General features: G+C 59.8%; 1 protein-coding gene across 6 annotated transcripts in view; it reads right to left on the minus strand.

The window, feature by feature from the left end:
- Positions 1–10,000: 10,000 nt before the first annotated feature.
- KIAA0753 (KIAA0753 ortholog) overlaps positions 10,001–23,343 on the minus strand; it is a 44,977-nt gene continuing 31,634 nt past the window's right edge. For 5 of the 6 annotated variants that reach the window (XM_077893151.1, XM_077893149.1, XM_077893152.1 and 2 more), the window contains 6 exons: positions 22,674–22,757; positions 19,373–19,483; positions 18,476–18,557; positions 14,851–14,971; positions 14,330–14,554; positions 10,001–11,112 (listed from right to left, as the gene is read on the minus strand). In XM_077893151.1, the coding sequence (XP_077749277.1) occupies positions 10,995–11,112; positions 14,330–14,554; positions 14,851–14,971; positions 18,476–18,557; positions 19,373–19,483; positions 22,674–22,757 (741 nt within the window). In that variant the 3' untranslated portion in view covers positions 10,001–10,994. Of the gene's footprint in view, positions 11,113–14,329; positions 14,555–14,850; positions 14,972–18,475; positions 18,558–19,372; positions 19,484–22,673; positions 22,758–23,343 lie in introns of those variants that run through there. The other variant, XM_077893154.1, reaches the window with a different exon arrangement.

Genomic DNA, 23,343 nt, shown 5'->3' on the forward strand with positions numbered 1-23,343 from the left:
CGCCTCGCGGCTCCCTCCCGCTCCTTAAAGGCGCCGAGTGGCGGCGGCGCGGCCGGGGAGGGGCTGACGAAGGGCCCGGCGCCGCCTCCCGCGCCGGCGCCCCGCACCCCTGCCCGGCCACCACCGCAGCGCGCGGGGGGCGCACACGCGAGAGGCCCTGCGGCGCGGGCGGGGGCGCGGGGGGCGCAGCGCCAGGGGACACCCCCGCACCCCCGGGCCAGACACCAGCGGGGGGGGCGGGGCGGGGGGCAGAGGAGGCTGAGACCCAGGGCCTGGCGCGGGAGAGACACGGAGCGGCGGGAGGGGAAGAGGGGGAGCCCCGGATGGTCGCCGGGGAGACAAGGCCCTCCCTCCCAGAGCCCCCGCGCCCGGGTCCGGGACCTTCCAGGCCCTGACCTAGCCTCAGCCGGGAAGGGGCCTCGGTGCCCTTAACTGTGCAGGAAAGCGTGCATCCCATCTGAGATTTCGAGGTGTGGGGGGAGCGGAGTTTAGGGAGCCCAGCGACCCAGTAGTGGCCCACACACTTGGTAGACCTGACTGCAGACAACCCCGGGAGCAGGCTGGAAGGAGGCTTCTGTGGGGTGCAGCTCAACACGGCTGGGAGCTGGCCAGGGCTCAGGGTTGCTCCTGGTGCTTGGGCGGGAGCCAGGCTGGGCCTCCAGGCCCATGGGCTCCCCACACCTGCCAGCCAGCCCCGCCTGACCCCCTGCTGCTGCAGGGGGAACTGCCACAGGCCCTGCCCCGCTGCAGAATTGGCAAGGGCTAAGCTCAGGCACCATCTGCAGGCGGTGTCCCACCTGCCCCAGCCCACCCCCACCTCCTGGGGGAAAGGTCCATTGGAGAATTGTCCCCTGGGCCAGCCCCAGTCCTCACTGCAAGGTCCCCCTAGGTCCTGGGGAGTCCTTGGCTCCCCTAGGCTACGGAGGGCCTCGGGGAGCATCGAGTCCACCAACCTCTTGGGGCTTTGACTCCATCTGCCAGATCCTCCGCAAGTGGCCTGCACCTCCTGGTTGATTACATCTAAGGACAGGAAGCTCAGCACCCGAGGCAAGAGCTCTTCCATCCTTGGATGGTGCTGCCCATGGGAATGTTTTCATTAAAGCGGCCATCCACATCTTATATGACCCACGTGTGGCTCCTTCTGAGTAGTGCCCCAGCTAACAAAACCAAGGCTTCCCAGGCCCCTCTGTCCAAATGCTCTAGTGTGGCTTCACCTCGGAGGACCAACCGTCCTGGTTTGCCAGAGACTGAACGTCTGTCAGTCCCCAGAGCTCTGGGTCCTGGAACCAGACCTCGGCGCTAACTCCAGTAGAGAGAATTTCAGAAGTGCCAAGGTGGGGAACCGCAGCTGGCCAGCAGCTGCTCCCCAGTACCTGGGTGCAGTGGGCATGGGTGTGGCCACGGGGACTGGGTGGACAGGCATTTGCTTGCGGCTCCACGGCTGTGGCTCCTGGAAGCTGAAGGTACCCTCGGTGTGCTGTGCCATCCCCAGTTCATGCAGAAGAAAACGAAGCTGAGAGACTGCAGTTGGTGGTCATGCAGGTTTGGATGGCAAGCCTGTGCTCTGTACGTGGTACCTGACTGTCCTCACCTTCCCCTGCAGGTGGGGCAGTGAGAGGCCTGCCTGCCTGGGCTGTGGGCATGGGGATGGCTGGGGAGCAACAGGCCTGCCTGTGGTGGGGCACACCTGGGCCTGAGCACCTCCCTGGGCCCTTTGACTCACAGTGGCTGCAGCTTGGCAGGGGCCCTGCTACTTCCTGGCACCTCCTCGTGTGTGTGTGTGTGCCAGTGTATGCATGTATGTGGGTGTATATTGTGCATGCACATATATGTGTCTGCATGTGTGTATATGCATGTATACATGTGTGTCTGTATGTGTACATGTGTATACGGGATTGTGGGTTTAAATGCATATGTGTGCATGTGTATGTGACTGTGTATATGCATGTGTGATGTGTGGATGTGTATAGATGTGTGTGCATGTATACGTATAAGTGTGCATAGGCACATGTGTGTGTATCTGTGGATTTGTAGGTATATGCAAGTGTGTATAGGCATGTGTGTGGCATGGGTGTAGATGTGTATATGGGTGTATGTCCATATATGCATGTGTATATGGGTATGTGTGTGCATGTGTGAATAGGCATTTGTGGGTATAAATGTGTCTAGATATATATGTGTGTGCATGTGTGTATATGCATGTGTGTGTACATATGTATGTGGCTGTGTATATATGCATGCCTGATGTATGGATGTGTACAGATGTGTGTGCATGTGTATGTATGTGTGTGCATGTGTGTATATGGATGTGTATTTGGGCATATGGGTGGGTATATGTGTTGCTGTGCATGTATTGTATACACGTGTACATGCATGTGTGTGGGTATGTGTGTGCATGTATGTGGGTATATGTATATGGAGGTGTGTGCATGTGAATGTATGCTTGTGTGTAGATGTGTATAGGTGTGTATGTGTGCATGCATATGCATGTGTACATGTGTCTAGAGGCATGTACATGTAGATGTGTATAGATGTGTGTGCATGTGTAAGATGTGTATGGGTGTATATGCATGTGTGTTCATGTGTATATGGGCATGTGTGCATGTATATGTGGGTGTATATATGCATGTGTGGTGTGTGGGTTTGTATGGATGTGCATGTATGTGTGGGATGTATATGAATGTATGTGTTGGTGTGTATATATGCACGTGCAGCACACGCATATGTGTGTGTATGGGCCTGTGTGTGGTGTGCAGATATGTACATGCTTGTGTGCATATGCATGTGTGCACATGCACATGCAAACACACACAAACACATCCTGCTCAAGGAAGGTGCACGGCGGGTGCATCACCAGCTGCCAAGGAAGTTCTGGCCCTGCCTCCAGGCAGAGCAGACACGGGACCAAACACCCTCAGATTAACGGGGTGGGCGGGGAACTTTCTGCATCACAGAGGTCATTCTTACCTGAAGAAGAACTAACCAACCATTTAGAGGCACCGCCCTGGGCTGTCTGAGGGAGGACACTTCCTGGGCGCCCTGCTCTGTGTCCGGTGTCCCCGCTGGGGCAGCTCCCGGGCCCAAGGACGTGTGTACAGAATGGACCCATCACAGAGCCCTGGGCACCAGGAGGCAGGGGCTGGCCTGGACTGGGTCAGGACAGCTGGTGTCCAGGCACTTGGAAAGGTAAGTGACCGTCACCAGGAGCCCACACAGCCCCACAGAAAGGCACTCACGCCCGGCTACACTCATTTCCTTTCTGGACACGCTGGCTGGCGGGGAAGGTCCTGCGGTGCCCACCAGGCCTGGCACGGCTGCTCATCCCTGCCTGCTGCTGGTTCACATTAAGGGAGGGCCTGGGGCAGGGCCTGCGGCCTCATTGGCCTCACCTCTGGCCCTACCCGAACCTCTGGAGGCACCTCCCTGGCCCCTGTTCCCCAGCTCCCACACCAGGAAGTTCCGGGTGTTGTCTGTTGCCGTTGGGGCCACTCAGTTCACAGACTCAGCCTCAGAGGCTCCTCCCTGACGTGGAGCTGCCCCAACTCCTGCCCCGCCACAGGAGACCCAGGGTCCCCGCGCCCTTCCCTGGCTGGCAGCTGTGGCCTATCTGGCCTTTGCATCTACCTTCCACCCCTGGAGCTGGACCAGTGCAGCCCTGCACGGCAGAGTCAGTAAAGGAGGTGCCGGGTGGCCTGTGTGCTCACTTGCGATCTCCAGAAGAGGCAAGAAGATCCCTGAAGATGAGCTAGTGCCCCCTCGTGCGAGCCTCAGACCTGGTGTGAGGACCCCCCCGCTGGAGCAGCCCTGCCCCGCAGGCCACACTGAATGCTCCGCATTCCTGCTGGGTGCCTCCGAGCACGGATGCAGCATCTAGACAGCCGTGCAAACGCATCCTCGGTGTTGTCTGAGGACGTGGGGGTGACGTCTCGCAGAACTTGCCTGCCAAGGTCATGGAGGGGCACGGTGCTCCCCGGTCTGCTTTGCGTTGCTGAGCACAGGACGCCTGTGGGGCTGTGGGCTGGGTTTCCAGGGACGGCACAATGGGATGGAGCCGCTGTACTGTGCTGTGTGGCCCAGTAGGTCCCTCTCCTCTCCCCCCGCCGCCTCCCACTATGGCGAGCTGCACTTGCCATCAGGGCTACTGAGTGTGGGGCCCCAGCAAGGCCACTGTGTGCACCTCACACTCACACCACGTACAGCAGGAGGACTCACTGTCCGCTCACCCGTCAGCTGAGCCTCCACTATATCCCGGCCCCACACTCTCGCATGGTTGGCGCAGATTCCAGGACACACAACCACACGTGGGCATGAGTGACAAGGACCCCAGCAGTTCCCGATCACACCTGCAGCTGCGCAACAGGACAGGAGACCAAGTCCCACCACATGCACGGGTGTCTGCGTCCCCGCTCCACGCCTGCACTGGCCCTGGTGTGCCGGCCTCGGGTCCCTTCCTCTGCAGGAGCCTCACCTCTGCGGGGCACATGATGGCACAGAGCAGGACGGGTGCAGCCTCCCTGTCCTGGGTGAGTGTGCATAGACTCCACGCAGCTGCTGGCAGCACGGAAAGCATTGCTGTGGTTCTGAGCTGCGTCCACGCCGACAGCAGTAGATTTGGCCTCTTCACTTCCTCCTGCGGAGCATTTCAGTGTAAGAACACGGCGTCTCGTTCTTGTAGCCCTCAGGGGCCGCGTGGACCTGACGGCTTCTTGCCTGTGGACCTCGCTGTGTGTGCCTGTGCCCCCAGCCGGGAGACTCCGGGCACACACAGCATGGGCATGGCGGGGCTGACAGGGACACGCTTTCCCTAAACATGGCATTGCAAACTGCTCTCGGACACGTGGTACGACTGGCCCATGCAAAAACCTGACTTCCTGCCGGGGCCCACGGCCTGGAACTGTCCTCCGCCCCCTGGGGTCCCTCGGCACGACTGTGGTACACAGTTCAGCTCCACGTCTGCAGGTCGGGGGCAGGGGAAAGGGAACGGGGTTTGGGGGGGGGAGAGGGGGGCGGGGTTCTGCAGCAGCCATGAGGCACAGTCCACCCTGGGTGCAGCGGCTACCAGGAGAGCCTGTGGCACGGGGCGCTGGCAGCGGATGATATGCCAAAACGGGCCTGGGGGTGGGGACCCACACGAAGGGCCATGGTGTCCACCCCCTGTCCCCAGGCTTTGCCGGGAACTGGGGCCCCTATCAGGCCAGGAGCTCTGCCTCCTGTCCGCTGTCCCTCCCCCTGGAACTGCAGTACCCGGTGCCCCCCAAGACTCACCATGCTCCAGCGGGTGTTCGGTACTTCAGTGACTGCGGACAGCAGCCCATCAGATGCTCCCATGTCACAGACAAGGACACAGAAGCTGGACTGGGCGTCCAACCGCAGCCACTGCCACCCACGATCCCCTTGCCTCCAGCGGGGAGACAGGGCCAGGGATGGAGCAGGGCAGCCGTAAGCAGGGGCTCAGCCCATCTGCGCAGGTGCAGCCTTGGAGGACCGCCTGCCAGGACCCCCGGAACCCAAACCCCCCACTCCCCCTCTCCCTCCCTCCCTACCCCCCCACCCCCTGTACCACCTCTCCCCGGTCCCCCACTCCCTGCCCTCCCCACCCAGTACCCCCCTCCCCGGTCCCCCGTTCCCGGCCCACCCTCACCTGGCCGCCCTCCTGCTGCCCCCACCCCAGGCCCACACCCTGCCCACAAGGGCACAGCGGCCTGGCCTGGGAGGCCTCCGGCCACTGCTGTAGGGCTGCGGACTAATGACCAAGATGCTGAATTTTACAAGTGTTTGGAACTGAGTTGAATCCACCTATTAAGGTTATACTGGATTTCTCGCAGAGTGCCAAGCACCTCGGGGATGTGGGCAGCGCAGCCATGTCCCTGGCAGGAGACACCTCCCTGAGCAGGTGCCAACGAGATGAGCCATGGAAGGAGCACGGAGGGTCACGGAAACCCTCTGGGCTGGGAGGGCTGAGGGGGATTCGCAGATGGAGCACAAATCCCCTTTGGGTGTAAACCTGCTTCCAAAGGCTGAAGACCACCTGTGCTCACAGAAGGAAGGGGTGCAGTGGCCAGGAGCTGGGAAGGGCACACACTGCACTACATTTTCAGATCTGGGGTCCCGGGAGGGAACCCCAAGATGCTGACATCGTCTCTGCCTGTGAGGCAGGCGAGGAGGGACCACCCCCCCCACCAGAGCCTCCCACTTGAGGCCAGCTCCCCCTGCCAGCCGGCACTTTGCTGCGCAGGTGGGGATGCGGGGGGCCCCCAGTTCTGGGGGTCAGATGGGGCTCCTGGTGCCCCGAGGAGGGGTGATCGCTGTCTAGTAGGAGTCCTTCCACCCCATCCCTGTCCTGTGGTCCTGCCCCCACTGCCAGGGGCAGCAGCGAGTGTCCACCGACCCGCAGCTCTCAGCATAGACAGTGTGCACATGGTGCGGCACATCCTGTGGCAATACGCACACACCCGGGGTCTCAAGCAAAAGTGGAGTGTGCCAGGGCCTGGGAGACCCCAGGGGACTGCGTGGACGCCCTGGGAAGCCAGCAGGAACCCAGCCGCCCAAGCCCAACACTGCGCAGCCTCCACCACAGTCACCCGCTGGGCTGAGGGGCCGCATCTCTGCGCTGCTCCTTAGGCCAGGCTGGCCATGCCGGAGACCCTGGGCACATCCGGCCTCACCCCAACTCCACTCTAAGGTGAGGGTGCACAGGCTTCTGAGGGGAGGCTGCACCGTGAACCCAGATCAGATGCTCGGGAACTCGCCATCCCCAGCGCTTGGTCCTGAGGCCAGAGTTACTGGCGCCCGGAGCCTCCAGTGGCTGTGTCAGGGGAGCCAGGGTCACCAGTGCCTGCCGCCCCTCCACGCGCCAGGTCCTGGGTTGGTGGCACCCCTGCAGCCCCCAAGCACCGCTGCCCTGCAGGGGCTGCTGTGGCCCGCGTGGTCTCTAGCGTCTTGAGCATTCACACCTGGGGAATAACGACACCTGTGATCATTGGCACTCAAACTCCGCTTTGACCTGCAGGAAGTAAAACTTGGTGAAAGCCGCTGGGCCTCCAATGCCACCAGCCTGGGCAGGTCTCTGCCTCCCCCGAGGTTACTGCAAATCTGGGGACACCAGACATGGGACCTCGGGCTCAGCGCTGCTGGCCCACCCTGGCTCTGCAGGACGGGGGGCAATGGACCCTCCTCCGTCCACCCAGAGTGTGGTCAGAACACACCTCCAGCGGGGCCCTGCTGAGCACACGGGCACGCTGCGGAGCACTTGGGAGGGGGCCTTCCGTGAGCCCCCGAAAGTGCAGCTGTGTGTTACATGTGTGTACGTGTGCATACATGTGCTCATGCCCGTGTAAATGTTTGCATTGTTTTGTCTGTGCACTGTGCACATGTATGTGTGCACATAACAGTGCACCGTGGATGTCATGTTTGTGTGCATGGGTGTACATGATTGTGTGTATATATGAGCACATGTGCACTGTGTACACATTGGTAGTGTGCATGTGCATATGTGTACAGTGTGTTCTGTATGTGTGCATAGGTCTGTACATGCAGGTGGTGCACATGTGTGTATATGTACACAAGTGTGCACATGCCTGTATGCATGTACATGTGTCTGCATGTTTTCTATAGCTTTTACCAGACTTTCAGAGACGACCCTTCCAAACATCAAGACCCTGACCACTGGTTAAGCCACTTGTGCAGCTGGGAACAGGCCCCGGGTCAGGGCCGGGGTGGGGGCCGGGATCTCGCCTGAGGCGAGAACCACTGAGTTCATGAGGACGCTGGGAGGGCTCACGGTATCCCCCAGACGCCTCCTGCCGCGTTGGCACCCCTCCACCTCCCTCCAGATGCCAAGATGGTGGGGCCCACATTCACGGGGAGGACTGCACTGTTCCCTGTGGGCCTGCCGCTGGGATTCTCTCGTGATCCCGGAGTAAATGTCAGCAGCAAAGCACCAGGATGTCCTGCAGGTCCCCATCACACTGAGCAGATGCAAAATCTGTCACCAGGAGCAGACATGTGAGGAGGCCACCATGGATGGATCCAGCCACCGAGAGGCTGCCCGTGGGCCCTCAGCCTCCTGCAGGCTTGGCCCCAGGATTTGCCGGCCTCCCACGGGCCTCACGGGTCCCCCTGTGCCCCATTTCGTTGTTGGGGGCAGCGTCCAGATCCTCACACACCTGTCCCAGGCTGGGTTTTGTGAGGCTGGACCAGACACGGCTGGGCGCGTGGCCGGGGCTCCCCCGTGTAGACACGGAGGAAAGGCCGGGACCCAGACTGGGGTGGATCCTGCTTCCCAGGGAGGGTGGACACAGCCGGGGAGCTGCATGCCTGGGGCCACCTGTGGGACTGGGGGGCCATCCCGCCCTGTCGCCTGCACCTAACCATATCATGTTCCACCTGTGGCCTTCCCTCCGGGCCGTCCCCTCTGCCTTCAGGTCCCTCTGCCCTTGCCGCAGCCCTGCCCATCTTTCAAGACCCCTTTTAAATGCCACCTCCCCCATGAAGACCACCACCAACACAGCCCTGGCTCAGGAAAGAGGAGTCAGCCCCTCGGCCCCAACCGCAGCTCCCATTCTCTCATTCTCTCGCCTCCGTGCTCAGGCCCCTGGAGGAGGGAATGGCCTCCGCTGTCCCTGCGTCTCCATGGCAGGCAGCCAACCTTCCACAAGCGGAGCACAGGCTGCCCAGCCTCGGAAGACAAGTGGCTCTGGAGGCGCCCCCGGGCAGGTGCCCTGGCTGCCCTCGAAGCGAAGCTGCCCTCCCATCCCTGCCTGGTCTGTCGGCGTGGCTGCGGGGAGCACGTGACCTGGGGTGAGGTCAGGATGGACCTGTTACAGGCCAGGGAGGGGCCCCCAGGGACTGTGGGGCCAGGGCGCTGGGTGTGTAGTGTGTCACCAGGTGGGGGCCCCTGCTGCTTGGAAGGATGCCCCTAGGAGGTGAGGTGGAGGCCAGGGCAGGGCTGGGGCCGCTGAAGTCACAGGAGAGCAGGGGCACCGTGAACACTTCAGGCTGGACGCCATGCTGCAAATTATGTCCCCCATGATCTGTCAGCCACCCCAGCTTGTCTACCTGACAGGCATTCACGGGACCGAAGCACAGGCCGCAGGGGGCACGCCCCGTCCCAGAGTCTGTACAACCCCAGGCTTACCCCTACTGGCTCTGCGGCCCCTGCCTCAGGATGTGGCCCGGACTGCAAAGTCCTGGCAGCTCCCGGGAGACTGTCCGGGGCCACGAGTGATGAAGGTGTGTGGGGACCACATGCTGGGCTCGACAGTGAGGCAGGGGGAAGCTGGGGTCATGGGCAGGAAGGCCCAGAGGAGGGTGGAGGACGGGGAGGCTCCTGGGGCAAAGCTAACAGCCAACATCCACGGAGATGCTGGCGTGGGTTCTCTCCTTCATCCTCCGGTGACCAATGTCCCGGGGGGAATCTCGGCTCTCTATCCCACCCCACCCCACCCCACCCAGCATACCAGGCAGGATGGACACAGAGGTGTACAGCAGGGGAGGCGGGTAGAGGGCGGCCCCTCACCCAGCCTTGGCCTCCAGCCTCAGAACAGGCGTCTCAGGGACCCGCTGGGTCGTCAGCCCGGGCCCAGGGGACCCTGGCTGTGGGGTGGGCAGCACGGCCACGGCCCTTCCCTTCAAGGGAAACCTGGAGCAGGGAAACCTGGAGCCCTGGGCCTGTGGAGCCCTCCCAGCAGGGCGGGGGGTAAGGAGCGTGGGGTCACTGCCTGCGGCCCATGAGGCAGGAGGGTGCCCCGGAGCAGAGCTCCACACAGGAGCAGGTGCGTCAGGGTCAGATGGCCGGGCCCTGTCTCCCCTGGAAGCAGGAATGCAGTGCCATGAGCGTCCCGTCCAGGGAAGGCTCCATGAACACGTTTCTCCGGCGGGGGGAAGGGGTGGACAGGCAGCAGAGGCCCTGGTGCGCCCTCCAGGTGTCGGCGGGGCGTCTAAGTCACAGTCCTGTGTTTGGGGAGAAGGGAGGCGGAATGATTTCAGGCAGACACGCACAGATGTAAAATCCTGAGTTTATTTAAAGAACCCGCACACTACAAACTGCCCCACAAGCCACTTGGAGCTCCTGGAGCCACTGCCCGCCGACCCCTGTGCCCACGTCCCCTCCTGGTGAAGACCTCTGACCCCAGAGCCTTGCTGACCCCCTGTATCACATGCAGCCCGGTTCTGCAGGAGTCGGTGTGACCCAGCAGCTCACGTGGTCACCCAAACATGCATCCACACCGCAGGCACCACAAGGATTCCCCCTGCCCCTGGGGGAGCCTCATGCCACCTGCCATTCATGGCACATACACACCTCAGGCTGCCGATGGAAGGAAACTTCCAGGAAGTGGCCTTATTTCTATGCACATTCCTTTTCTTTTTCTGGAAAATCAGAGGCTTTCCTGGAAAAGCATCACTGGGCGGGGGCGTGAGGACCCAGCTACCGTGGCCCCACGTGTCTTCCTCTCCAGGACCAGGGCTTCCCCGCATCTGCCAGGCCTTTCCTCCTGCCCCGGCTCCTCCATGGGTCACACACATAGGCAGCACCAGCCCGGGATGCAGGGACGGAGCCTAGGACCCTCTCGAGGACCCTGACAGAGCTATGACCCCATAGTCTGGACGTCATAGTTCATCTGTGGGGCAGAAGCAGGCTGAGGGCCGTGACCAAGCAGGGGGCACCAGGCTCCGTCTGCACGTGAGCTGCGGGCCCAAACCACAGGAGTCTTTGGCAGCCCCAGGGATTGGCTGCCTCCAGGGATTGGTGGCCCCAGGGAAGGACACCTGCCGGCACCTGTCCAAACGCTCATGTCCCCAAACTCAGCAGCGGGACGAACACAGTTACTTCAGTAGGAAAATCACACATTGAGAAAATATTATATTGTCATCGTTCACGATTCCTGGGCCCCAGGAAGCACCTTGCCTCCATCATCAACCACCAGAGCCGTCACCACGACAAGGAGATGCAGAGGCACAGCCACGGGCAAGACCCCAGCCCCGAGGGGGCACCTTCAGGTCGCGGGCTCCAGGAACTCCGAGGTGAACACAGCCTCCGCATAGTCCTCGCAGGCATCTTCCAGCTCCGCGGCCACGGCCCCAAGCGCCTCGTCCACCAGCTCCTCGGAGAAGCTGGAAGACAAATGGCAGGGCTGCAAGTGGAGGGGCCGCGGAGTGGGACTCACCCAGGGGGCGGCGGGGAGGCGAGAGGCCCCGCTTCCCAGAGCAGAAGGCAGTGCCTGGGCCCCACAGCCCACCCCTGCCCGCAATGCTCCCCTCAGGCACGTCACGAGAAGGACCACGACAGTCAGGAACCCAAGGCTGCCCACTGACCGACGTGCGCTCACGTCCGCCAGTGTCTGCGTGGCGTCCGCTCTGCAGCAGGACCGAGTTCCCGCACAGCAGGTGCACAGCTGGCAGCCCCCGGCCGGAGACGCCCACACAGTGGAAGCTACTGCGCAGCCGCGGTTATGCCTCTACCGAGGGCGCACTCAGGGTCCATGCTGCTCCCACCACCGGCTGCCGCCCTTTCCCCGAGATCACTTTATTTATGGGAAATACCAGGAGGTGCACATTTCCACTTGGTCCAACTTAGGGCCCCATCCACACTGGTCTGCGGAGGGCGAGGGGTCCGTTCGCATGGGTCAAAGGGACGTGTGACTCCCACAGACGGACACAGCCCCACCTGGACGTCTGGTGCCGCCGCTGAGCTGCCCACCCCCCGTCCCGCTGACATGCATGGTCTCTTCCAGGTAATGCGACTCTGCTACATCTCAGCTCCTCCTACGAAAATGTGGGGTATCTTCTGCCTTTTTCTCCCACCTCCGGGTGTCGTGAGGTTCTGTGATGATCTTTGTGCCGCAACCTGGACCCTGACTCTCCGCTCTTGCGTTAGCGGCCGCCCTGCATTCCCGTGAGCACTGACCTCAGCCTGACCACAGACATTGTCAGCACGTCCCCCGATGAGCCCAGAGCCCCTGGGAGCAGCTGCTTATGTTGCTCCTGCCTCAAGGCAGTGGGTGTCCTCATGCACACACACACACCAGCTCTGTGGACACCCAGCCCCGCACACCTAGCTCCCCGCACACACACCCAGCCCCGCATGCACACCAGCTCTGCACACACCAGCCCCACGCACTCCCAGCCCTACATGCATATCAGCTCCCCGCACACACACCCTATTGTTTTCGGGTCCATTCCTCTCCTAATGGGAGACTTGGCTTCTCACGCTAAGCTCCCCAGTGAGCTACTGTGGCCATCATGCCTCTAATTTCTAAGAACTTCCCCCTTTCTTGCTGTATCCCGGGCTCAGTTCCTGGGGTGACTGTGTCCTTGACTCCAAGTTGGTTTGGGGCTTTCCCTGCTTCTCTGGGTCCACCTGCTGTGGCACCCGGCCTGGCCCATCGGCTGTGCTCAAGTGTGGGTGTCTGGCCCCCTCATCCCCGGTCTCCACGGCCCCGGCGGCACCCTGGCTGGCACTGGCTCTCCCGTCTGCCGGGCCTTCCGCCCCCGTCTGGCTGCATGCTGCCTTCCACCCTGTACTGCTCATCTGCCTGCTGTCACCTATGGCTTCATGCTTTACGTAGCCACTGGGGACACGACCGAGGTGGGGATTCAGGGTGGACAGATAAACATGCAGCTTCCGCCTGCCCTTTCTGATCACAAGTGTCCCAGACGCCTGGCGAGTCTGCTCCCACAAACATGTCACTGCCTGGGCCGCCAGCGCTCCCACCTCTGCCCGTGCACAACGTCTGCTGCTCTCCAATAGGAGCAGCGCTTCTCCTGGGGGGAAGGAGGCACTGAGACACCCACTGCCCTCTCATGCCCACGGCTCTGGGATGATGCCGCTCCCTGTCTGCTCTTCCAAGATCCAGTCCTTGCAGCCCCGACCTACAGCACATGCACACAAGGAATGAGAGGCGGGGAGGGAAAACCCGCAGCTGTGATATGTGGGAACTGTCACTGGAGGGACCAGGTGCCCATACGCTGTGTGCTCCTCATGGGCTGAGTGCTTCCTACGTCTGCAGGATGGCAGAATCACGCGAAGGACCCTCAGAGAACCGTCTTCCTCAGCCTTTTCTGGATTTTCCAACATGCCAGGTGACCCACAACCGGTCAGTTTGGGGATGGTGTGCAAGTGACCACAAGGAGCCCGTCGGGTTTCCCCGTCCCCTTCCCCTTCTAGAAAATACATGTGCGGCTCAACCAGATTGGGCCCCAGACACTCCACAAGAGGAAGGCTCAGGGTCAGCCGAGGGACCACACACGATCCCACCACAGAAGGAAACAGATGTGCCTCAGCCACGAGGGGACAGGACCCAATGAAAAATGACCCAGACTCAGAAGGAAGGGGGGTCGGGAGGTGGGATCCAAACAGACTAGCAGCTCCAAGGGAGGAGAAACCTGAGGCCCCCCAGGCACAGGGAATGCAGGCAGTGGATGGCAGGGGAGTTGGGGGGGACCCAGGTGAAGGCCAGGGAATGAGGCCTCCACCTGCCCTCTCCTGCGAAAGAAGGAAGCCACATGGATGTGTGGATCACGGAAGGAGCATGAGAACCTGACGTGTTGGGAGCGTCTTCCCCACACAGAGCAAGGTGTGCACTGCAAACCAGAGAGAAGCCCCAGGTGGAGGCCCTTGGTGGGGGGGGGGGGGGGGGGGTTTCCAGATGTGTAGGTGGTGGTGAAGGGACACCCAGAATGCAAGCCACCAGTTGATCTGGGTGGAAGGAGAGAGGGTCTCAGAGAAAACTGGGGGCAGAAGCCAGAGACGGACTAGGGGGCCTGTCGGGCTGTGGGGGTCGGTGTACAGGAGGCCGCGTGGAAGAGGCAGAAGCATTTAAAAGAATCAGCCACTGAAAGAGGTGATCCCATCCTCCATCCTGCCCCTGGCCTGAGCTGTGGAGGGGCTGGTCACCATTAGGGGTGGGGGTGGGGGGGGGGGGGGGCCGGGAGCTGGGGAGGGGCTGTGGTTTGCAGCTCCAGTGTCAGGTGCCGCCCCCCACAGGATTTGCATCTGGCGCAGGTAAAGGACTGGATGTACACGTGTCTGTCACAGCACCATGTATGCACAGGAAGGGCCTCATCCAGGAGTGAAAGGACCCAGGTGGCCACCTCCCACCTGCCCGCTGTACCCTATGGTGTCGTATATCCTGTCCCAGACCTGACAGCAGGCCGCCCAGCACTCCTCACGCAGGATCACACACCTGTCCCTCTAGCTCCCCTGCCCAAAGTGGCAGCTGGCAGACAAAGCCTGCAGATGGGCCCAGACACAGCCCAGTCTCCCCGGCAGCCTTCCGTAGGTGAGCACTGGGCACCTGGCTCTCAGGTGCGGCTGAGACACAATACTGACCTCTCAGCCAGCAGCCAGGGGTTAAAGGTGCCCACGGCCTCATGCCCAACCAGGCGGAGGTACTGTTCGAAGCGGCTGCAGTAGTCACCGATGCTGTGCCGCAGGCCCGGGGGCACCCGCAGGGCGGCCTGGCCTTCCTTCCGCGGATACTCCTCTGGAAGGGGCAGCAGGGGAACCCCTCTCTTGTCAGACCCCTTGTCGGGCCCCATGCTTTCATCCAAGGAACTGACACAAAGAAGAAATGGGCACAGAGATGTTGGGATCCCAGATCGCAAGGCCTGTCTTCCTTCCACCTGAACAAACCCAAGGCCCCCACCCACCTTGACCGCCCAACCGCAAAGGGGTCCCCATCCTGTAGGCAGTGCTGGAGGCAGAAGCCCTGTAACACTGCCCTGGAAAGACAAGCCAGGTGGCGCTGGCACCTGCCCAAGAGCGTGGCGAGGCCCGGCTGGGGGATCGGGGCCCCGCGTGTGCCAACACCACGGGCCAGCCAGCACACACAGCCACCCTAGCCCACTTACTTGCCAGTCTGGGGCCTTTCCAGCACGATGTTCACGTCTGGGTTTTTGCGAGCGGCGGTCTTGGTGATCCTGATTGGATGAGGAGAGAGAGGCCTTTCACTTACTGCTGCGAGTGTTTGCTCTAGAAGAGGAGAGGCAAACAGTGACCGCACATACAGAGAGGCCGGCAAGCTTCCCAGCACCGTCCTAGTGCCCAGGCCCCTCAGGAGGCCGCACCATCATCTCTCAAGCCTGACGGGGCAGCCAGCAGTGCAAAAACGCTCTGGTTTTCAAAGCAAAGGCAAATTTATTTTATCATTATTATTTATTTTAAGATTTTATTTATTTATTCCTGAGAGACACACAGAGAGGCAGAGACACAGGCAGAGGGAGAAGCAGGCTCCCTGCGGGGAGCCCGACGCAGGACTCGATCCCAGGACCCCAGGATCATGCCCGGGGCTGAAGGCAGATGCTCAACCACTGAGCCACCCAGGTGTCCCAAGAAAAGACAAATTTAAAGTCACCATAAGAAAGCAGTGAGACGACCAGTGAGCCCTAAGGACGTGCTGCGAACCAGTGTGTGCAAAGCCCTGGGCTCTGGCTCAGTGAGGACCAGCCACCTGCTGGGGAGTCTCGAGCGTTTGACCTTTAAATGGTCTTGTGACTGGGGAAGGAAAAGCGCTCACATCTCAACACTAATGAGCTGATCCTGCTCATCTCTCAGCCTTGCTGGGAACCTGCACAAGCACAGTCAGCACTGACTGACTAGACCTCGCAGCTCAGCAGCTCTTCTGGGCTTCGGGTTACTCATCACGTTAAATGTGTTCCAAGCGTAGAAGGAAGCATGTCCTTCCCTGAGGTAAGTGGCACCGCGGGCCTGCCCCAGCGATACAACCATGATTTCCTACACGGTAGAGATGCTGCCTGCGTCCATTTCTGTAAAAATACTACTGAGAAGTTTTCAGTTTTTCACCCAAGGAGAGGAAGGTACAGATGGAATGCCGCACAAATAAAAAAAAATCACCCTCTGTGAGGTTTTGTGATGCCAATGAGCTCATACCCAGAGCAAGGGCAACAGGATGCCCACTAGGACTTCCAAGGTGGGAGCATCAGCTCTCGGGGTCTGCAGGACGCCTCCCCAGGGTGCGCTGGCCTCCACACAGTCATCAGCAGCCACTAGACCTCTAAACTGGCCTGGAAAAGGGGATGCCCACTGGGAGTCCTGGGTAAGATGGGCTTCTGCATGAGGCTGCCCACTCTGTGGCCAGGGGCCAAACGGCTCTCAGAGTGACCCACCCCAGCACCTGGCTCCCACACCAACAGATGCTGGAAGCCACGGATTCCCAGGCCAGGAAGCCCATGCTACGCGTCGTAGGACACGCAACGGAGGAGGGTACACACTGGCTCAGGAACCTGCAGCTTAGGGGGACAGGAGACCCTCCAGCAGCGACTCTGACATACGGTGGTCATGACAGGTGGGTGGGAGCTGGCGGGGAGGGAGGAAAAGAGGGAGGGGGGCCCAGCTCCAGAGGGGGATGGGGGAGCCCCCATAGGTGGGGCCATCTGACCTGCCTCCCAGAGCTGCTCCATAGCTGGCTGCATGAGCCGCAGAGAGACCAGGGGCTTGGGAATCACAGAAAACACAACAGGCCCAGATGAGCTCTGTGTTCACCTGGCTCACCCTCCTGTGAAAGTGCAGTGTGGTGGGTGCATCCCGACACCCCCAACCCCCGCCTGGACCTGGGCAGCACTGCAGCCTCCCACCCCCGATGCTTGCGCACCTGCTCTGTGCACACCTCCAGCACCTCCCCACATCCACAGAGTGGCCGCTGATGAGCAACCATCCAGCCCCAGAAACGGGCCTCCTGCTGGAGCTTCACAGGCTTGCATCTGCCCCTCATGAAACAAGGAGAAACGCGCACGTCTTTTCAACAAACGGGGCAAGAACAAAGGGCCTTCTTTTAGGAAGAAAACAGAAAAATGAACCTTCATCTCTACCTCAGGTCACAGGCAAACCATTGTTGGGAACAGACCATGAACCCACACACAAGAACCAGACCTCAAAGTTCCTCCAAGAAAACAACAGACCCCCTTCTCAACCTGGTGGCATGCAACAGTTTCTTAGGTCAAACACGGGAATCTAAGAAAAAATTGACATAAGACTTTTCGATATTAAAAATGTCTGCTTCCAACAAAACACATCTGAGAAAACCGGGCAAGATGTTGGCAGATGTTTGCCAGGAGACTCATGGCTGCCAAGGCAAGGCGGCCGCACGCACAGGGCTTCCTTCCGGGGGGACGCATGCTGGAGTCGGACGGGGTGAGGTCTGCACACTCTGCAAGCACACAACAGACGGAGCTGCGCTCCCAATGGGTAAATCCTACACAACCTGAATCCCATCCCAGAAAAGCTGGTATTAGAACAACGTATGTAATGCACAAAAAACAACCCAATTTTTAAAAATATACAAAGTATCTGGATGCCTTGTGAAGACACACAACACTGGCTAATAATCACAGGAAACACCCTAAACGTCCTTATTCATCAATAAAATGAAATTAAAACTGAGGGGACATGGTCCACGCCCATCGCCACGGCTGCAATCACTGACCACCGGCCTCAGTGGGCAATGCCACTCCGCAGGGAGGCCCAGCAGTCCATGACCAAGTTACACCCCCATGCTGCAACCTGGCAAGCCTGCTCCGGTGTTTATCCAAAAGAAACAGAAGCCGACGTCCACACACGACTATATGCGACTGTGTTCACAGCACACGTACCCCCAACAGTCCAAGCCAGACGTAACCGAGCATAGATCATAGGCAGATGATGAACAGGGCGTGCCTGCCAGGAGAAGCCCGCGGTAAGCGCTGACCCGAGCGTGGCAACAGGGCAGCGGCCCCCAACATGCCTGCCAATGGTCCTGGACACTGCGAGCATCCCCTACAGCAATGGGGACTTGATGTTGGGGACGCTGGGATGGGGAGAGCATCCTGAACTATCAGGTGGGCCCAAGTGTCCTTCTGTTAGAAAGGCCAGGGTCCTGACCGCCACAGCGGGGAGGGATGGGTGACAAGGAAGCAGTGTCTGGAGGGACGGGGCCACGAGCCAGGGAAGGTGGGCGTCCGGCCCTGCCAGCCCCTCCGTGTTGGCCTGTGGAGGCTCGCCTCATGCTTGCAGCCCGCGGGACGCAGGAAAGGGTGCTCCCACCAGTGAGGGACAAGGCCGTGCGACATAGTGCGTGTGCCGTCCTAGCCCGCAAGCCGCACAATGGAGCCGGGCTGGTGGGGCCCCCGATGGGGGACGAGCGCAGGGACTTTTCTGAGGTGACATCTGACTGATGACAGGAGCTGCAAAGCGGACCCATTTGCCAAAACCCATCTAACAACACAATTAATATTCGTGCTTTTTATCACATGTAAATTTTATCTCAAAAAAAAAAAAAAAAAGCCATAAAGAAACGTAACACGTTTCTGATACCTGTTGCTGTGCCCAGGGTCCCACACACAGAACCTGCAACCAAGGCAGGCATCCAAACAGCGTGACTGGCAGGTGGACAGAGGCCGAGTGGATCCACGTGTGTCCATGGCCAAAGGTTTGCAGCTTTCCTGTGTTTGAGGTGAGGGGACCCACGTGGGGGACACTCACCCGTTTTTCCTTCCTGCATCCAATGATGAGGGTCAGCATATACGATTTTATTGTATCTTTGGCGAACGGTCTCCTGGTAGTTCTTAAAAAAAAAAAAAAGTTTAATTTATGAGAAAAGATCAGTTTCATTACAAACTGTAACTGCTCAGGACACAGCAGCTCCACACATGAGACCCAAGCTAGATGGGCAGCTGCCAGGCCAGGATGGGAGCTCACGAGGCAAAGTCTAAAACCAGTGAAGCAACTGCTGTAACGCGTGTAACGGAGAACAGCACCATCCCCCAGAACTTGCTGACAAGAGGACTGTGCCATGTGCCAAGTACTGACCACGTCCCACGTGAGCCGTGTGTTTCACGCCAGATGCTGCAGGCCCCGACGGCTGCCCTGAGAGGGGACCCCGTGGCAGCACCACAGCAAACCACACGTCTCTTTCAAACACCAACAGAAGACTGTCTTCCCGATGTGTCTCCTTCACAGCAACCCCAGCTCTGGGACCCCGGCCACACCCCATCCCCTCGCTGTGTCTCATGTCCCTGCGTTGAACAATCCAGGGCCGCGCCGCGGCAGATCTGAGGTCTAAACGTATGATAAAAGCCTTGTGAATCGTGGGAACCCAAGAAGGTAAGAGGGTCTGGGACCTGCTGGGACCCCACGCCAGGAGGGATGTTGATGGTCCTGGCTCCAGTCATCACCTACCAAAGACGTCAAGGGAGAACGGCCACCCTTGGGTTCCACGGATACCTCCTCACCTTAGCCTCAAGGACACCTGACCATTGGGGAGGATAAGTGACTGTCCCCAGGCCCCACATGGCTGCAGTCAGGCTGTGCTGTGGCCCAGGACCGCATGACTCTCCAGACCTGGGCAGCAGAAGTGTTGGGGGCGGCCCCAGACCTCACCTCTATTTCCTCCATCCGCAGCATCAGGGTCTCCAGGTACAGGCTGTCCCTGCCGCCCCCAACGAGAGCTGAGGCTTCCAAATGGTCCCTCAGTGGGTCCAGGACAGCAGCCTACAAAGCAAGTGAGGGAGAGGAGGCAGGGGAGGGAGGGGTGGGAGGGGATGGAGAGAGTGGAAGGAGGGAAGAGAGGAGAGGGAGAGGGTAGAAGGGGGGGAAGGAGGAGAGGGAAAAGGTGGAGGGAGGGGAGGGAGGAGAGGGAGAGGGTGGAGGGATGGGAGGGAGGGGAGGGAGAGGGGGGGAGGAAAGGGAGGGAGAAGGAGAGACCAGAGGGGAGGGAGGGGAGGGAGAGGGTGGAGGGGAGGGAGGGGGCAGGAGGGAGGGAGAGGAGTGAGGGGAGGTGAGGGGAGGGAGAGGGCAGAGGGGGATAGGGGAAGGCAGAAGGGAGGGAGGGGAGGGAGAGGGTGGAGGGGAAGGAGGGGAAGGAGGGGAAGGAGGGGACGGAGGGGCAGGGAGGAGGAGGGAGAGAAGGGAGAGGGCGAGGTGGGGGAGGGAGAGGAGGGAGGGGAAGAAGAGAGAGAGGGCGGGGCAAGGAGAGGGCGGAAGGGTGGAGGGGAGAGGGCAGAGAGAGCAGAGAGAAGTGAGGGGCGGAAAAGGCAGTCAAAGACCTGAAGGGACGCTGGCCAAGTAGCCCAGGGACCCCCAGGAAGCCTGGCGCCCATCCCCTCAGCAAGCCCAGAGCACAGTGGCCTCCTGTGCGGTAGGGCGGTGCTGTCTTGGGCTGTGCCCAGGACAGTCCACTGGCGGGCGTGTGACACTGCAGCGACAGGTGTGTTCCAGGTTTCTGTAAAGCATCTGCTCCTGATGCCACCAGGCTCCCCATCCTCACTCTCTGTACCCATGACCCTGGAGGCCTCTACTAGCGTTTCCTGATCTTATATTTCTTACACTCACTATGTGCTTTATGCTTTGTAGACATGGCCATATGTGCTTCGTTTCTTCAGATCCTAAGATACGTCTACCATCTAGCCTGAGGGAGGCCCTCAGAGAACACCTGCTGGGCAGTGAGGGCATCAGGCTCTAGAACGGGGCACGTGCAAGGCGCGGAATCCCGGCTCTGCCCACTGTGCCATGTGCTCACCCCACTGTGGGATGGGAACAGTCCTGCCTCAGAGCTGAAAGGGCTGCATGAGCCCATGCGTGTGGAGACAGCCGTGAACAGCTCCTGCCATGGCAACTTAAAAAAAACCTTCTATCCTATCACAGAAAAAAATAAAAATGGCCACTAAAAATATAAAGAAATGAACAACTCTAAATAAAAATCAGCTGAAAGGGGATCCTTGGGTGGCTCAGTGGTTTAGCACCTGCCTTAGGCCCAGGGCGTAATCCTGGAGTCCTGGGATCGAGTCCCGCGTCAGGCTCCCGGCATGGAGCCTGCTGCTCCCTCTGCCTGTGTCTCTGCCTCTCTCTATGAATAAATAAAATCTTTTTAAAAAATGAAATGTATAAATTCCCCCAAGACACAAAGTGTCAAAATTCACTTCAAAAAGAATAGCTGATCCTTCTTAAAAGAAATCTCCAGAGCAGCCCAAGTGGCTCAGCAGTTTAGTGCTGCCTTTGGTCCAGGGCATGATCCTGGAGACCTGGGATCTAGTCCCATGTCTGGTTCCCACCATGGAGCCTGCTTCTCCCTCTGCCTGTGTCTCTGCCTCTCTCACTATGTCTATCATGAATAAATAAATAAAATCTTTAATGAAAAAAAATCAGCTGAAAAATCAGAATAAAATTACAGAAAAATCTAGAGAATGCAAACCCAGGCACACGGGTCTAGTGAATGAAGACTTATGTTCATGTTTAAGATTTCCCATCGGCCAGGAATAGAATGTCAAGGACCCCAGCGCCATCGCAGAGAGGAAGCAAGCCCACGCTGACGGCATCACAGCCGTATGAACTAAGAAGCAAGGTCCCACACCATGTAGCTGCTCTTGGTAGTATGGGTTAGCTGGTCACATCACACTTAGCTGAGCTATTTGAATTTTTAGCCATGTGCACGTCACTTTTAATCTTAAAAACATGCATGTGAGGATCCCTGGTGGCTCAGTGGTTGAGTGCCTGCCTTTGGCTCAGGGCATGACCCCAGGGTCCTGGAATTGAGTCCCACATCCGGCTCTGCGCAGGGAGCCTGCTTCTCCCTCTGCCTGTGTCTCTGCCTCTCTCTGTGTCTCTCATGAATAAATAAAAGCTTAAAAAAAAAAAAAAACACTCCTGCATTTTGGAAAGACACACTGCAGGGGTCTATGCATGGCCAGAGCAACACGTCATCCCCAAACCTCCCCAAGCTCCCTCTGGGCATCAGAGATGGTGAGGCCACAGAGAACTGTGGTTCACGAGGAGACCAAATGCCCCCAACCTCCTGGAGACAAGTCCTGGGACACTGTGAGCAAGGCACACAAGTCAACACCTAGGGTCTCCCTCCGTTTATTCAGTTATTTATGAACATGCTGTCAAGTGCCACCTGGGACCTCAGCCATGGGCCAATGTAACCGGGACGCGAGCTGCTGGCAGCGGGGTCTCCTCACACCCATGTATGCTCACAGAGTAATTCTCAGGAGTGAGGCTGGTAACTCTCAAACACAGTGACAGCACGGGGACACGGCCAGGACGGGATTGCTGAGACCGGCTGCGTGCGGATGGTAGGCTCTGGGTTCCAGCACAGGAGCCTTCTGACCCAACTCTGCCATGGTGTGCTGGGACAGTGAGGCCTCGGCCCGGCAGACGTGCTCCCCAGACCCACCCCCACCCCCACTCCAAGCCCATGGGCAGCTTTGCTCCACTGCCCCAAGCCCACAGACCTGCTTTGCCCGTGTCTGCTCTACACGGGCGGCCGCAACTGTTTCCGGACCCCAGCAGGTCCCGGGCACTGCCTGTGGCCCCCGCCCCACAACCTGAGCTCCACGAACGGGAAAGTTCAGTCCCACACGAGCCCAGTACGAGTCCTCTCCAATCCTGGCATTCTCTGTGCCAAGCCAGATCCCACTTGTTACCCAGCTGGGCACATGCCTACCGAACGCCGACATGAGGCCCCGGGTGAGGAGGAAACCAGGCCACGGAGGCCCTGAGCACCGTGGCCACAGTCTGTCCTCGGGAGAGGAGAGGCCCGAACAGAGCCCCGGGGTCCAGATGCTTTGGTGAGCGGCTCCTGACGTGGGTGCAAAGACTCCACCAGCCACAGAGGAACCGTCAGCTCCCACCACCCAGGCAGAACCCCCCGGCCCCCAGACGTCCTCTGGACACCCACACGCACCTCCTGCACAGGCTGTGCCGTTGCCGTGTCTGTGGGTGGCTGGTCCCTCGGGTTAGCATCTGCCTCCAGGGAGGAGTTGACTCTCTGTTGAGACAAGCATGTCTGTGCATCATGAGGACCTACAGCCCGTGTCAGGACTAGGGAACTGCTGCGTGGAGCTGCTCCCAGCTTGGGCCACGTCAGGATCTGCAGGAATCTTCTGTTCAGGGCCATGTGCAGAGGTGCACGTTTGTCCTGGTGTCTGTCCTTTCCTTCCCTCCCCTCAGGAACTCGGTCGGGGCAGCTGTGTCTCCACCCAAAGAGCCTACACCTGTGTGCCGAGCAAGGAGGCCACCCCAGTGGGTGGCCGGGAGCCCCCATCTTCTCCACGCCCAAGCCTCCCAGGCCTCTAGTGACGGCAGCACATACCGTACACGGAGCATACCTGTCTCCGGTGGCCTGTTCAGAGACCAGGACACCACATGCCATGTACACGTGATGGGCCCTCAGCTCGTCTGTTCACACAGACCAGACAACTCCCATAACCGGTGGACCCACAGGGTCCGGACAGGCTGCTAGCTTCCGGCCCACGGTGGACGGTGCCTGCATCTGTTACTTCCTCCTCCAGGAGGGACCGCGTGTGCACCAGCGCCGCCCGCAGAAAAGTGTGCCCATTGTTGCAAACTGTAGG

This window comes from Canis aureus, chromosome 3 (genome assembly GCF_053574225.1).
Source record: "Canis aureus isolate CA01 chromosome 3, VMU_Caureus_v.1.0, whole genome shotgun sequence".
Lineage (NCBI taxonomy): Eukaryota > Metazoa > Chordata > Mammalia > Carnivora > Canidae > Canis > Canis aureus.